At 40.0% G+C, this 15,733-nt stretch overlaps 1 protein-coding gene across 1 annotated transcript; it reads right to left on the reverse strand.

The window, feature by feature from the left end:
- Positions 1-10,206: 10,206 nt before the first annotated feature.
- On the reverse strand, positions 10,207-13,528 carry LOC141627787 (protein FAR1-RELATED SEQUENCE 5-like). Its single transcript, XM_074441008.1, has 3 exons — positions 13,296-13,528; positions 11,499-12,573; positions 10,207-11,081 (listed from the first exon to the last, which is right to left on the reverse strand). Exons 1-3 carry the CDS (start codon positions 13,387-13,389, stop codon positions 10,694-10,696), a joined length of 1,557 nt encoding a protein of 518 aa, XP_074297109.1. The 5' UTR covers positions 13,390-13,528; the 3' UTR covers positions 10,207-10,693.
- Positions 13,529-15,733: the final 2,205 nt, after the last annotated feature.

The raw sequence follows: 15,733 nt of genomic DNA on the forward strand, positions 1-15,733 counted from the left end.
AAAGGTCGGCGGCGACTTGCCACCGACAACGAAGTTAGCTATATCTCGCATACCAAGGTTCTGGTCAACAATAGACGATATAACAAAGCAATTAAACTATCGTCGGGAAAAGAATCATCAATAGGTAGAGAATCTTCCCCTTCTTGTCGCATCAATCGCGACAAGTGATCGCCTCAACGTTCTCGGCTCCTTTCTTATCCTTAATCTGCAGGTCAAACTCCTGAAGAAGGAGTATCCATCTCAGTAACCGCGGTTTAGCCTCCTTCTTAGCAAGGAGGTGCCTCAAAGCTGCATGGTCAGTAAAAACAGTGACTTCTGACCCAACTAAATAAGTACGAAACTTCTCTAAGGCATAAACTACAGCTAACAACTCCTTCTCAGTGGTAGTGTACTTCACTTGAGCCTCATCCAGAGTTCGGCTCGCATAGTAAATAGCATTCAAGGCTTTGTCTTTCCTCTGGCCTAGCACCGCTCCTAGTGCATAGTCACTCGCGTCGCACATGATCTCGAACGGCAAGTCCCAGTTGGGAGGCTGTATGATCGGCGCGGAGACTAAGGCCTGCTTTAACCTGTTAAAAGCAGAAAGACAAGCGTCAGTAAACACAAAAGGGGCATCTTTAAGCAACAGCTGTGTAAGTGGTTTAGCAATTTTGGAGAAATCCTTGATGAACCTAGCGATAAAAAGCGTGACCAAGGAAGCTCCTCACCCCCTTGACATTAACAGGAGGTGGTAATTGCTGAATCACTTCCACCTTTGCTTTGTCAACTTCTATTCCCCTATCAGAAACCAAGTGCCCTAAGACAACTCCCTCGTTGACCATAAAGTGGCACTTCTCCCAGTTCAGCACAAGATTAACCTCAATACAGCGCTGCAACACTTTCTCAAGGTTAGACAGACAGTCAGAAAAATCACTTCCATATACACTGAAATCGTCCATAAAAACTTCCATGATAGACTCAATATACTCTGAAAATATCCCCATCATACACCTTTGGAAGGTGGCAGGGGCATTGCACAAACCAAAAGGCATTCTGCGATACGCAAAAACGCCCTTAGGACAAGTAAATGTAGTCTTAGCCTGATCGTCCGGGTGGATAGGGATCTGAAAGAACCCTGAATACCCATCTAAATAGCAGAAAAATTTATGTGAAGCTAACCTTTCTACCATTTGATCAATAAAAGGAAGGGGAAAGTGATCTTTCTTGGTGGCGGCATTCAGCTGTCTGTAATCTATGCACATCCGCCAACCAGTCACTACTCGGGTAGGTATTAATTCATTTTTCTCATTCTTAACTACAGTTGTCCCTCCTTTCTTCGGGACTACCTGTACTGGGCTTACCCATCTAGAATTACCTACCGAATAGATAATACCTGCATCCAGCAGCTTCATTACCTCACCATCGCAACATCCGCATCTTCGGTTCAGCCGACGCCGACCTCGCAAGGTTTGTGATCCTCCTCCTCTATCCTGTGCGTACAAATATCGGGACTAATCCCCGTGATATCATCCAGTGAATAGCCCATTGCTTTCCTGTTTTTCTTAAGTCTGACTAACAAAGAAGTCACCGATCATCACTAAGCTTGGCACTAACAATGACCGGATCTTTTTCGTATCGTCAAGAAAAGCATATTTAAGATGAGATGGGAGAGGCTTACGTTCCGGTACCTTTACCTCAATGGAGCAAAGAGTGCTGATCATTTGTTCCACTTGCTCTCCCTCATGCTCATCTAAATCATCGACAAGCAAATCCAACGCAGCGTCATCGTCCTCTGGGCTATCTGTACACTCATCAAAAAGCATGAGAGCTTCCAGTGGGTCCTTCATAAAAGAACCCGACCAGAAGTCATAAATAGACTCATCAATGGTATCGACCGAATAGCAAGTGTCCTCTATCATTGGGTGGGCTAGAGTACTGGGCAAACTGAATGTGATAGCGTCATCCCCTACTGCAAGAGTCAGACGCCCTTGTCTGACGTCAATAACGGCCCCAGCCGTACAAAGGAACGGTCTTCCTAAAATAATTTGGGTCCGGGTGTCCTCAGCTATATCCAAGACAATGAAATCTACTGGGATGTAAAGCTTGCCTATTTTCACAGGCACATCCTCCAAGACACCTAAAGGTCTCCTAACAGATCTATCGGCCATCTGTAGGGTAATGTTAGTCACTTTGAAGTGGCTCAGTTTCAATTTCTTGCAGACAGGAAGGGGCATGACACTAACACTGGCACCTAAATCGCAAAGGGCCTTATCAATAATCAAATCACCTATGACACAGGTAATAGAAAAGCTGCCCGGGTCTTTCATTTTTGGAGGGGCCTTATTTAACAGTAGGTTACTAGACTCTTCCATAAATGAAATCGTCTCAAATTCGCTCAAATTCCTCTTACGCGTCACAATATCCTTCATAAACTTAGCGTAAGTGGGAACTTGAGTGACAAGTTCAGAAAAAGGGACGATTACACGAAGGTTCTTCACGATGTCCACGAACTTACCGTCTTGTTGCTCGATCCTTGCGTCCTTCGACGGCTCGGGAAGGGTACCCTGGTAGCGATGAGTGGTCCCGCAACCTTTCCTTTCCCCTTATCAATTCGTGACGTCTCCACAAAGCAGGGGAGATGACACGGTGGCGGCATTAGATATTAAATTAGGATTCTCGCCACTTACAGTGCTGGATCGAACACCCTTACTGGTCGATCGACCAGTTTCTTCCTCAATTTCATTCGATCGACATATCTTGACACTCGATCGAGTGTCTTCTTCAAGGATATTCACTCGATCGACCAACTTGGAGCCCCGCACTTCTCGATCGATCCGTCATTGTCACTCGATCGAGTGGTCGGGTGGTTAGAACCGCTCGATCGAGTGGATGTGTTGCTCGATCGAGTGGTTATCGCACACGCAGCAAGCATTTCGCGAAACTCATCTAAATCGTCATCTGAGTCATCATCAGCTGTCAACACCTCGTTTTCTTCGTGAATAAGGTCACTTTGGAAATTCATCCCACTGACGGAATCGCAATTTGGAGGAGTCTTGGCTTGGTCTGCCGCGAGTGTTAACTGCGCGACTTGCTCTCTCAACTCCGATATAACAGTATCCGATTGCAACATGATGGATTTCAGTTCGGCAATTGCTTCTCTTGAAGAAGGAGAGCCCGGCTGTGATATTGGCGTGGAAGGAGTGGAAACGCTCTTTATCTCCTCATATAACTGGGAGAAAGGAACTCCCTGCTTGAACTTCTTATATGCAAGGGCACGCTCTACACCTGCCGTGCATTCGTAAAGGTCATGTCCTTCTTCACCGCATCTTCCACATGGCTCTGTATGCTCTGTAATCGTAGGCATCCTGGCAAATAGGCTGCTATCCTGCAAAACTAATCAAAGCTTCGCGAAAATGAGATCAGTCTCAAGGAATGAATTCCTTGAGACGAGAGACAAACTTAATTAAAGCAACAAATATGCACCACCTCCCCGGCAACGGCGCCAAAATTTGACACGTCTGTCGCGTACCTGTCAAAAATAACCAACTGGCCAACTAACTAATATAGCTAGGGAAGTCGGGTCGAATCCACAGAGAGGTAGGAAATTGGCTGCTAAAACTAGGCTCGTCTAAGTAACCAAAATTGGGGGTTATAAAATTGTGATTTCTAAACTAACAGAGTGAGGAAAAGAGAAATAAAAGGAAGAGGGTTAACAGATAAAAGAGAATAGCTAAGACAAGCGGTTCACCACAATCGTCCGGTCGAGTAATCTAGATCCCAAATCAATGCAGTACAGTCCAAGGGGTAGCGAACGTCACCTTTCGGTCCTTAATTCACCCTAAAGTGTAAACAGTTTAACTTTCGTCCTCGCTGCAATACTCTATTGCTCGCTACTAGTCTCCCCCTTCCAACCTTTCGGTCCAGGTCAAGATCCACTAAGAATAAGGGTCTAATTGCGTCGACTCAATTAGGCAATTACAATTATATGTAGCATTTAACAACATGGACGATACTAGCATTAACTTGAGAATTCGATTACTCTCCCTTCAAATCATGGATCCCCTATAGTCTTAGCAAAGGGAATTAGCTACTCATAACTATCAGATTAACAATTACGATAACCCAACAATTCAAACTAAACATGGTGAATGATCTAATTGATTGAACAAGTAAAAAGAAAAGAAAGAAAAGGGATTAAAGTAATAAAAACGAATAAGGAATAAATAGATCGATAATACCGAATTCGAGTAGCGAAGTAGTGAATAAGAATCCGAAGAACTGTGATAAAAGTAACAGTAGAAATGTACGTAGTAAAGGAGATCGCAGTAACGTAATGTTCTCCTCAGTCTTATACTGTAAAAACACCTTAAACCTAATCTATGAACTGATTACAAAAGCCCATAAAGGATTAGGCGGAAATGAACCAAAAACACACGAAATCCTCTCGATCGAGCAGAGAGATTACTCGATCGAACACCAAGTCACTCGATCGAGCTAGGGCAACCTCTCGATCGAGCACTGCTGTATGAACTTCCTCGATCGACTCCTCCAACCAGTCGATCGAGCGGCTTGAATGTAGAAAGCATTCGATCGAGCACTAAAGCACACCAGGACTTGAATTCCTTCCTTGACTCAGCTCATACGTCCTCCAAGTGTAAGATTCCTAAGCTCCGGCTCCTTATTTCCCATGAATGCATACGATTGGGACAATTAAGGCTCGATTTAGCTCCTCCTCGGTCATTTCCTGCAAATTACAATAAACGGACCAAAGTAGAGTGTTCGGGGGTACTTGTAGTCAGATGCTACATAAAAAGCATAGAAATGCGTGTAAAAATGAGGTGAAAACCTTATATAAAAGACACGCATCAACTACTCACATTCCTAAATAAACCGGTCATAGATGACACCAGTTATAAGCTCTAAATCTCAGAATATATAAGTAGTTTGCCAATTTTCAAAGTCAAGTCTCAAGTTCAGCAAATAATTAACGAAAACTCGTAGAAATGCATATACGACTCTACCAATAACATGTTAATCAAGCAAGGCTTAGGCAAAAAACAGGTGCAAATGCTATATCATCCTTGAAATACTACCGTTCCGACTCGACCAATATGCTAAAATAAACGTGCATTTTATGGAAATTTTTGAATTTTTTCAATTTTTTTGATGTTTTCTGTATATATGAGAGAAATGAAATAGACAATGCAAAACAAAATGTAAACGTGAATGCAAACAAATGATATGCGACGCAAAACCCTTCCCCAAACCAAATCGCACAATGTCCCCATTGTGCAAAATCATGTAATGAAAGAAAAGAGAAGTGGGAATTTGCGAGAAAATGAAGTAAATAAGACATGAAGTGAAAATCGGGAACTCACAAGACTTTAAGCGCAGCAAAGGAAACCTCCCGAAACCAGCGTGAGCTAGGAGGTTTCAGTAGCTAGCAGTGTTACTAAAAAGGTACCTGAAAGACAAGTAAAACCCACGCATAAAATCGAGAAGACAATTTTGAAGCGGTAAAAGTATGCACAAATGAGAAAATAGAAGAAATAAATATTTGGACGGAAAATATAGTGGAGTAGAAAACTCCCTTAAGTCCGCATATCGACCAAACACAGCAGGGGAAAGGTCGTGAACAGGTACAACAGCGTCCTTGGTCGATCGACTAAGGACAACAGTCGATCGACCGATGTGTCAGGAACAGTAGCTCCTGGAAAGTGCAACTCAGTCGATCGACCAATGTGGCCAGTCGATCGACTGAAAGTACGGCTGTACTCCTTATTTCTTCGTATTTGCTCAATAACTTGAGCTAATGAGGTCTAAAAACCTGCAAGTGCACAATAATACGCGCCCAAAATTGCGCAAAACCCAAAATATAGTCTTAAACGTATAAAATCCTAAGCAAGCAAAATAAAATGCGAAATTTTCGCGCACACAAAAGCAATAAAAATTGTCTTAACAAAAGCAAATAAAATGAAGTTTATAGAGAGCTCGATCAACTAATAGTTGATCAAGAAAGACCACGGTATGGCCCACTTCGTCGGCTTCTGGCTACTAGAGGTAGCCTCAACGGTGCTTATTTGAGCAGCTGCACCCTTCTTAGCTTCCACGTCCGTATGGCTCAACGGATCAACACTCTCATCATCTCCCCAGTCAAGGATCTCTTCGGGCTTGTTAGAATCCAAATCAGACTTTCTGGCTTTGACTGGCTTGTCATCAACTATCTCATCAATTCCATAGCTCAGGCAACCAAGACCTCCTCTTAGAATGATCGGCTTCTTTACAGCTGGAACAACTTGCAGCACTTCCTTCCCCAAACCAGCTCCTGCAACATCTAAAACAACAGATTCTTCCTCCTTTTTGCTCCCAGTCTGGGGCGGAGGGGTTATCACAGAAGTAGTAATAGAGACAAGCAATTCAGGAAGCACAAAGTACGATTTCTTTTCAGAAACCGTATTACAAGTCACAGGCCACATGGGGTCCTTTTTCTTAGCAGGTTGGGCAAAGACAATAGAATGCTTTCCCACTTTGAAAGTCAAGGTTCCTAGACCGACATCTATGACTGCACCAGTAGTGTGCAGAAATGGCCTACCCAAAATAATGGGTATATGAGCATCCTCAGGCATGTCAAGTACGACAAAGTCAACGGGGAAGAAGAACTTCCCTATTTGGACAGGGATGTCCTCTAGGACCCCTATTGGCTGGACCGCAGATCGGTCAGCCATCTGAACTGTCATGTCTGTCACTGCGAACCTAGTCAATTTAAGCTTCCTAGCTAGACTCAAAGGCATGACGCTTATACTAGCTCCTAGGTCACATAATGCCTTCTCAATAGAGAAGGTACCTATATTACAAGGAACAGAAAAGCTACCCGGGTCCTCTAGCTTATGGGGTGCAGTGTGAGACAAGTAAGAGAATGACTCTTTAGTTAAAGCGACAGTGTGAACATGTTGAAGCGACTTTTTCTTTGACAGGAGTTGTTTCATGAATTTAGTGTAGGCAGGCACCTGATTGACCAACTCAAGGAAGGGTACTTGTACATTCAAGCTACGAATAACTTTTTCAAATTTACTGAAAGATACCTGTTCCTTTGTTGGCACTAGTCTCTCTGGATATGGGGCTATAAGAAGTGCCTTAGCCCTCTCCTCTAAGTTGCGCATGCCGGCATCCGTGGACTTAGGCTGGAAGTCCACTGCTTTCTCCTTGTTAAAGCTCGAATCCTCCTAAGACCGTCTCAAATGTGAGCCATTAACCATCATCGGATCGAACTTCGGAATTGGGACGGACCCATCAGCACTCGGGTCTGGCCCTAACACTTTTGGAGCTGTCGTGCCCCGAAACAAATAGTCCCTCAAGTTATCGGGCATCGGAGGACGAACAATCTCGCTATCAGCAGTAATCTTAGTCGATCGACCACTACCCTCAGTCGATCGACCGGGGTGCACAGTTCCAGAAGCTCCTGTAACCCGTGTATCAGTCGATCGACCGTGTGTATCAGTCGATCGACTGATATACCTGGTAGACGCCTTTTTCTTTGAATTATTCGTTTCAACTTTCTTTTGACTCGGACCTGCCTCATTCTTTTCAACAGCATCCTCGACCATGGCAGGCCCCTCCAGGGTGGACCCACTCCTCAATGTGATGGCGTTTAAGGTTTCCTTTTGGTCGGTTTGAGTCGACAAGTGCCCCGGAGCTCGAGAGGTACTCTTACTAGCCAATTGAGCAATTTGGCTCTCTAGTAGCTTCATCCCGGCCTCTCGTGCTTGGGACTCCTTCAGCAACAAGTTTTTGAACTCAGCAAAATCAGAACTATGGGATTGTTGTTGCTGCTGCGGCACATAAGGAAGTTTCTGATATTGTTGTTGCTTCTGATGAGGGGGCACATAGGGTTGCTGCTGCGGAGGTGGAGTTGGATTTAGGACATTCTGGCTACTCCACCTCAGGTTGGGATGAACATTGGGCTCATAGTAGGTGTTTGTCTGCCTATAATGTTGAAAGGCAGCACAAGACTCAAAAGGACTAGGGCAATTCTTCGAAACGTGTCCCTCAGCTCCACACCTTTCACAGACGAAAGGACCGTCTGACACATCATTTACTTGGTACATCCCACCTTTAGAAGCTCCTCCTAGTTCATACTTGTCAAATCTCGCAGTGAGAGCTTCAAGTGCAGCAACAGAGGAAGATTCAGCAGCTCTCCTCTGGTTCCCTATGGAATTCCCATACTCAGCCTTGTGGGTAGCTAGATCGTCAATGATCTTCCACCCCTTGGTTGCTCCAAAATTTTCAGCAAATCGGCCATTGGCTGCAGCATCCAAAATAGCCCTCTGATCGTCATACAGCCCATTATAGAAATGATTGCACAAGCTCCATTTTTCGAAACCATGGTGCGGTATGGTTCGCACCAGCTTCTTAAATCGGACCCATGCCTCGTGGAAGTTCTCATCCCGCCCTTGTTTGAAACTTGTGATTTGGGCTCTAATAGCGATCGTCTTAGAAGCAGAAAAGTACTTCTTGTAGAATGCCAATGCCAAGGAGTTCGTCGATAATCCCATGAACGGGCTGGCTCGGTCAGGATCTCTATACCACTCCCTTGCAAAGCATCACGAAGGGAGAAGATAAACATGGTCTCCTTGATCTGGTCTTAGGTCACGCCGGAGGGTGGGGGTATGGAACAGCAGTAGTCAATAAAGGTCTCCATATGCTTAGCGGCATCTTCATTTGCAGCTCCCCCGAACTGGTTTCTCTCAACCATATTGATGTATGAAGGCTTGGTTCGAACTTCCGGCATCTCCGGTAATTCGAACCCCTTATATAAATTTTCATTGTCGGCTCAGAATGACTAGCTATACTTTCTTCCTCGGCCATGACTGGAATTTCTGGAGAAGTGACTGTCTCTACCAAGAAGTGGAAACGGGTGAAGAATGTGGGTCTTCTTGAACAGGTCGTTCTCGTAATAGCTTTGACAGTACTCAGCTCTTCCTCTGTCGGTAATACCCTTCGTGATCGTCTCAACTCGCGCAAAGATTTCTCTATCTCAGGATCAAATGGTACTAGTTCACCACCCCGTGACTCGCGCATAAGAAGAAGAAACTACAAAAAGAATATAAGAAAAGTTTAAGGAACAAGTGTCCCTTAAACTAAGAAAGACTAAAAATAAAACAACTAAAATTAGAACTATTGCCTCCCAAACAAGAACGGCGCCAAAATTTGATACCCGTCGTGAGGTGTCAAAAATAAGATTTATAATTTCCAACTACAACTATAGCTAGAGGCAGTCGGGTCGAACCACAGAGAGGCAGATGTAAATTCTAGTTGTCTAATTCTAGTCTAAGGTAACGATAAAGTGGGGGGGTTTGATTTGAATTGGTCTACAACTAAGAGTGAATAAAGACAATAAACTTAAAAAGACGGATTAAACAGATAAAGGAAGGGGTACTAGGATGGTCGGTTCATTACGCCTTCAAGCGGCAAAGATACTAAATGGTCTAAGTCGAACACAAGTGAGGCGGGAAACAAGAGGTCCTCTCGGTCCACTCTTAACAAATAGCATCTTTCGATCTCGCTATAGGTCCCTAATATCACTAATACTGACTCTCGTCCTAAAGAGTGACTAACGGTCTAAACTATACCTATCTTTCGATCTCAGCACAGTTTAGTCATTTTAATTGGTGATCTAATAACTTTCCCTATCTTTCGATCTAATGGGTCAGTCATAAATTAAGCATCTAACTGGTCGCATGCATTCGATTCGTTAAATACAACATTAAAATCAATTAAAACGAAGGGTAACCTCACGAGGTCGGGCCGATCGACCAAGAATGTCGATCGATCGATCGACACGCGAATCAAAGCCGTGTTCAATCTATTGCCGCCTATGCTATAACTCGCCTGCATCCTAGCACAAATAATCTAGCTACTCATGCTAAGGGTAAAAACAATAATAACGATGATGAAACTAACTACTGAATTCATGCTTGAAACGATAAAGTAAACAATTAACATGAACAATGAATTGGTTGCGGGAATCTAGCTAGCAATTCTATACTAATGAACAACTAAAACAATAAACTGAAATTAGGACAGATGGATACCGAATTTGCAGAGGAAAGATTAGGAATAAGAACCAAAGATCCAATGCTTAGCAATAATCCAAACCCTAATTCCAAAACTAAATATTATTGTATGAAAACTTGAGTAAAAATTGAGATACCTAAACTGAATGTTTATGTTACGTTATATAGCAAACATACGTAACTTTTATTTCCAAAACCTAAAACATAGTGGGCTTATGCTTCCTCAGTCTTTTAATTCTCGTCTGGAATAGCAGCTTGGTCGATCGACTGATCATGGTGGTCGATCGACTGGTCTCCAGTAAACAGTAGCTTCTGGAACCCGATGATTGGTCGATCGACTGATGGCAGTGGTCGATCGACTGATCGAGCTGCTACTTGACTTCTATAAACTCGTGGACTTGTCTTTTGCGCCTTGAATTGCGCACCAAGCTCGTTCCTCGGGTGAATACTTCACGCCAAATGCAATGCAGGATACTCGGGGATGGATTTAGCTTGATTTCCGCTGGATTCTTCACATTTCTGCAATAATGTACAAAAATACGGAAGTAGACGGAAATAGGGAGAAATGTAGCATAAACTACATGAATGAGCTCTGAAATGCGTGTAAAATGGGATGTAAAACATCATATAAAAGACACGCATCAAAGATGCTGATGAAGTGTCCAAGATTTCAGAAATTGTTCTTCGAAAACATGGTAAAGCTCAGTAGTGTACACTTCTCTAGCATGTGTCAACATATTTATATGATTTGCAATCATTTCCGGATTTCCTTGAAGGCAGTCAAAATCGTCACCATTCTCTCTATACCGCCACTCAGTTACGACATCAACAAAGCAAGAGTAGAACTCACAAAGTGTAGCTGTAGCACGAAGTCTTCTCGAGATGGAATCGTTTGTTGTTTCACTCCTTTGAGATGATAAAATACCTTCCGAAAAGTGGTCTTTAGAATATGCAGGACACCATTTCTCTTTGTTTTTATAAAGTTTCTGAAGCCACTCATTGTCCCCACATTGATAGCTAGTGATCATCCTACATTCATAATAATTAATAATTAATGAATTAACATTCATTACATTGTTGTATCATAGTTTAAAAAACGTAGAATCTGGCAGTATAAATAGATGAATACGTCAGTACAATGAGATGAATATGTGCAAAGCTGATATTGCGTTAAAACATTTCGGCAGTATTATGAATTGAATATGACAGTACATTAGGATGACAATGTTGAATATTCATGGAATATACATAATGTGTATGTCCACCAATCTACCAACAATATTCATCAACAAATGATACCATATACACCTAATAACTTCTAAATATGAATTTAAGATATAAACTGAATTCGCATACACAAAAGACCATATACGCAAAAGTTAACAATCATATTCATGTAATATGCGCACAATACTAGAATGCAAAAGCAGAATATTGGTTACTTACTTGTTCCAATAGAAATTGAATTCCGCAACACTATCAACATATTTCAAAACTTGATCAAAAAGCTCAACAAATCCTTTCTGTGCTCTTAGATGTCTTATGTGCTTTTTAGAGTTCTCCATCAGGTGCCATACACATAGTCGGTGGCATGACTTCTTGAACACTTCTTTAATACCTCCTACCATTGCGGCCGATTGATCAGTCATTATTGTGGATGGTTGCTTGTCACCCATTGATTTTAAGAACGCTTTGAATAACCAAATAAATGACTCGGTTTTTTCTCTCATAAAAAACCCACAACCAAAAATTATATTTCTCCCATGGTGATTAATTCCAACGAAAGGAGCACATATCATGTCGTACCGATTAGTTCTATACATTGTGTCGGTAATTGTAGGATCACTAAATAAATCATAGTCCTTCTTCATTTGTCCATCACGCCAAAAGAAATTACACAATCTCCCTTTTTCATCTAGCTCAAAGTCAAAGAAGAAGTCTTCTTCCTGCTGTTTGCGTCTCATGAATATTTGAATAAGGGCATGTGCATCTGGACCTTCCATATACTTTTTCTTTTCCCTGGAAATCACATTGTAAGCATCTCTAGGTGTGTATCCAACCATTTCTGATCCACCTTTTCCTTCGTAATTAGTCTTCATGCCACTGTTGACCAGATTCATGAGCCAATCAATGTCTTCTTTGCTTACATTTCTATGGGAACGGAGAAGGTGACGCTTGTTCCCTGGGCATAGTTTGTGGTTATGTACCATGTTATGTTTCGCGACAACGTAAGCTCCCTTTTCATCAACATAACAACAAATCATTGCTTTGCAATCTGTTCTTATATCTTGTTTTGTGTAATATTTCGCGTCTGATTTCTTACACCCTTCTTTCGAACAACAATATTGTTTCAATGATATACCACCACATCCATCTGATCTTTTTCTTTGCTTGCTTCGCCTTATGCTAAACCCCATCAAAAAGGCACAGTCATTATAAAGGTCATAGGCTTCTTGTTCATTATTTACCTCTTTATGTAGTAGCTCGGATTTATCGGCTTCGCTGACTACGATCTCCTCACCTGCTTCAAAAATAATTTACTCCCTTAGTGTTACAGAATATGTTCACGTAATTAATACGTAATTGCTATTTTATCAAAGAAAACATTATAATATGGGGATAAAAAAGCTCTAGTTATTGGAAATGTCACGCTTTTATGTTGAATACAGTATCCTAATAAGATGAACATACAGATACTCAGTAATGAACATAGAGATTCTTAGCAGATTAATTATGAATATGAATATGCTTAGCAGTGAATATAGTACGACTTATAAGCAGAAAACTAGATGAATATGATGATACTAAGTTCTGAATATCCTAATACGATGAACATGCAAATACTCAGTAATGAACATAGATCAGTTTGTTAGCAGATTAATTATGAATATGAATATACTCAGCAGTGAATATACGACTTATTAGCAGAAAACTAGATGAATATGACGATACAAAATTATGAATATACAACTAATTAGCAGCGTATCCGTTGAATATTACTCTAATATACAAATATAAATATTGCAATTATCAGAAAATTTGTTCATTATAAAAAACATGATCAGTTGCTGCAGATTGCGTCACTTGTAAGTTGTTCAAATGCCATATTAATTTAAGTAATTGGGCATTCGCAGACAAAATCGAAGATTATGCATTAAATTTCTGAATCATTCAACTATGTTATCATCAATCATCACACCAATACTACTGAAACCAAATCAGTTTTAGTAAATGCAAACATACCTTGATTTATGACGTCGAATTCAGAAATTTCAATATCTTCATCTGGAGATTTGTTCAAATCAATTGACTGTTGATTAGGAAAGGTGTGCTCCATATGTGAAAAATTAACGGAAAAGTAATTAACTAGAGTAGAAACAATGGGAGAAACAACTAGTTTTAATGAATGCAAACAATGAAGTGGGAAAAAATAACTGACATTTTAGTGGTTAGTTTTTTTGTTTCTTAATTTAGGTTTTTTTTTTCTCACATAATAACTGAATGAGAGCATCCTGCTCCCTACTCCTGGGAGAAGGAAATAATTTGCCATGAAAAGTGGGGATTACTAAATGAATTAGAAAAAAAGTTAATATGGATGGCTCCAATGACACTTGACTTGGGGACTGATACACACAAGATTAGAGTATAACTAGTGTAAGACCCATGAAAATTTACGGGGTTATTTAAAAATTTTTGAAATTAAATTTATTTGCTAAATTTGTGAAATGAATAGATTAATTACTCATGATGTATCTAATCAGAATCTATTTTTGAAATAATGGTCAAAAATAAAATATTTGTCGTTTTGCGTCGGTTTTGAAAATATTTGTCAAAATGGTGTCCACGTAGGCTCGGGATTTCTGGACCTAAAACACGCCACTACCAATGGCGTGTTTATAATGAGTATGGAAAGAAACTTCATTAAAAAAATAGACTAAAACAAACACGCCATTAGTAGTGGCGTGTTTCAGGTCTAGAAATCCCGAGCCTACGTGGACACCATTTTGACAAATATTTTCAATACCGACCCAAAACGACAAATATTTTATTTTTGACCATTATTTCAAAAATGGACTCATCTAATCATTATAAATATATATACGAAGTAATAATCGCTTTTATATACATATATAAGTTGGGTTTCACGACTCTACTCAGCTTACCTACGTTAATGTTTCTTTTATATGACATAAAATTGTGTTAACGTGTCTAATTCATACATATACAGTTTACAATACATGTTTTAAATTATAGGGTAATAATAAATACAGTACTTGGGGTTGTATTTAAACGTTTAAGGCCTTCTAAATTTGGCATTAACTTAATTATAAGATACATGCACCGCTCTTCCGAATTCAAATTGTGTAGACTTTTAGCATCAAATAGAGCTTAAATGTGAATATTTAATTTTTAATTGTTTTTACATGATCCAACCGTATAAAAAGAAAACAAATAAACAAATTTTTCTCTTAAAAGCAGGGACGCATATAAGATAAAAACTTCAAACTAAATCGTATATAAGATTTTATTAGATGAATATAGGATCGCATTTTCACTTTCACTTTTATTTGATAAATTTTTTTTCTAAAAGTTCTCATTCAAGTTTGAAATGGGTTCGGTAAAACGGTCCAGATAAAGGATTCGTGGTGTATGATAATACTTTTCCCATTTATTAATGAAACTCTTTAATTACATGAGTATAAGTCATAAATATATTAAAAATAGTTATAACCTTTATTCGATACTAAATACATAAAATAAATTGCTTCAAGATATTCAAAACTTCAAGATATCAATCATTACTTTGTAACCTTATATTAGCTATTTGATTTATTTTAAATTCTCAATAATTTATTTGCCCATTTTTAATCACATGTTCAGAGGTTAAGCTTGCGTCCCCGAGAAGGCGTGAACTAACTTAAAGCTTTACAACATTAACTATTGTAAGATACACGATCCCTTTGTATAATAAACACTCATTTAATATATTATTATAGTGATAAATGAATAATTTTTTTATACCAAAATGTGAGACCATCTTAGATTGGATATTCAAAATATTTGGATTTTATAATCTGATGTTTCGGATATCTAGTTGGATACGGATATCCATCTATTCGTAGCGGATAAACCCGTTCCGAAACATATTAATTGTCTCGTTTTTAATGGTTGAGCTTGGACTAGCTATTTAACTTGGGAATCGGTTGTATTTATTGGGCTTGACCCATGCGATACAATCATTTTTACCCTCACAAGTGTAATAGTTCTCTCTTTTTATCTCTTTAATTCCTCTCCTTCTCATATCTCCCAGGCCTTCTTCAACCTCCTCATTCACAATGTTACTTTTATAATCAAAATTTTAAATTGGCTTTCTTAACTTTAAACTCTTCAAACACTAAACATTAATCTACTTTTTATTACTATACTTCTAAAACAACTGCAGTGTTGGTGATGCTGGTAATAAGGAGGGGCGGAAGGCAGAAAAAGCCGTTGGAAGCATTGGATTAGGGTAGTTGCCGAAGATACCATCTATTATAGAAGATGATGTTGCTAAGTAGCTATATAAAAGTGGTGTAAGTTGAGGTGGCGGTAGATTTATTGTTAGAGTTGTAGTGTTATACGATTCTAGTAGAGATATGCAATACAAGGTGAAAGTGATGCGATCATCGATGGTCATAGCC

Source organism: Silene latifolia, chromosome Y, assembly GCF_048544455.1.
Source record: "Silene latifolia isolate original U9 population chromosome Y, ASM4854445v1, whole genome shotgun sequence".
NCBI lineage: Eukaryota > Viridiplantae > Streptophyta > Magnoliopsida > Caryophyllales > Caryophyllaceae > Silene > Silene latifolia.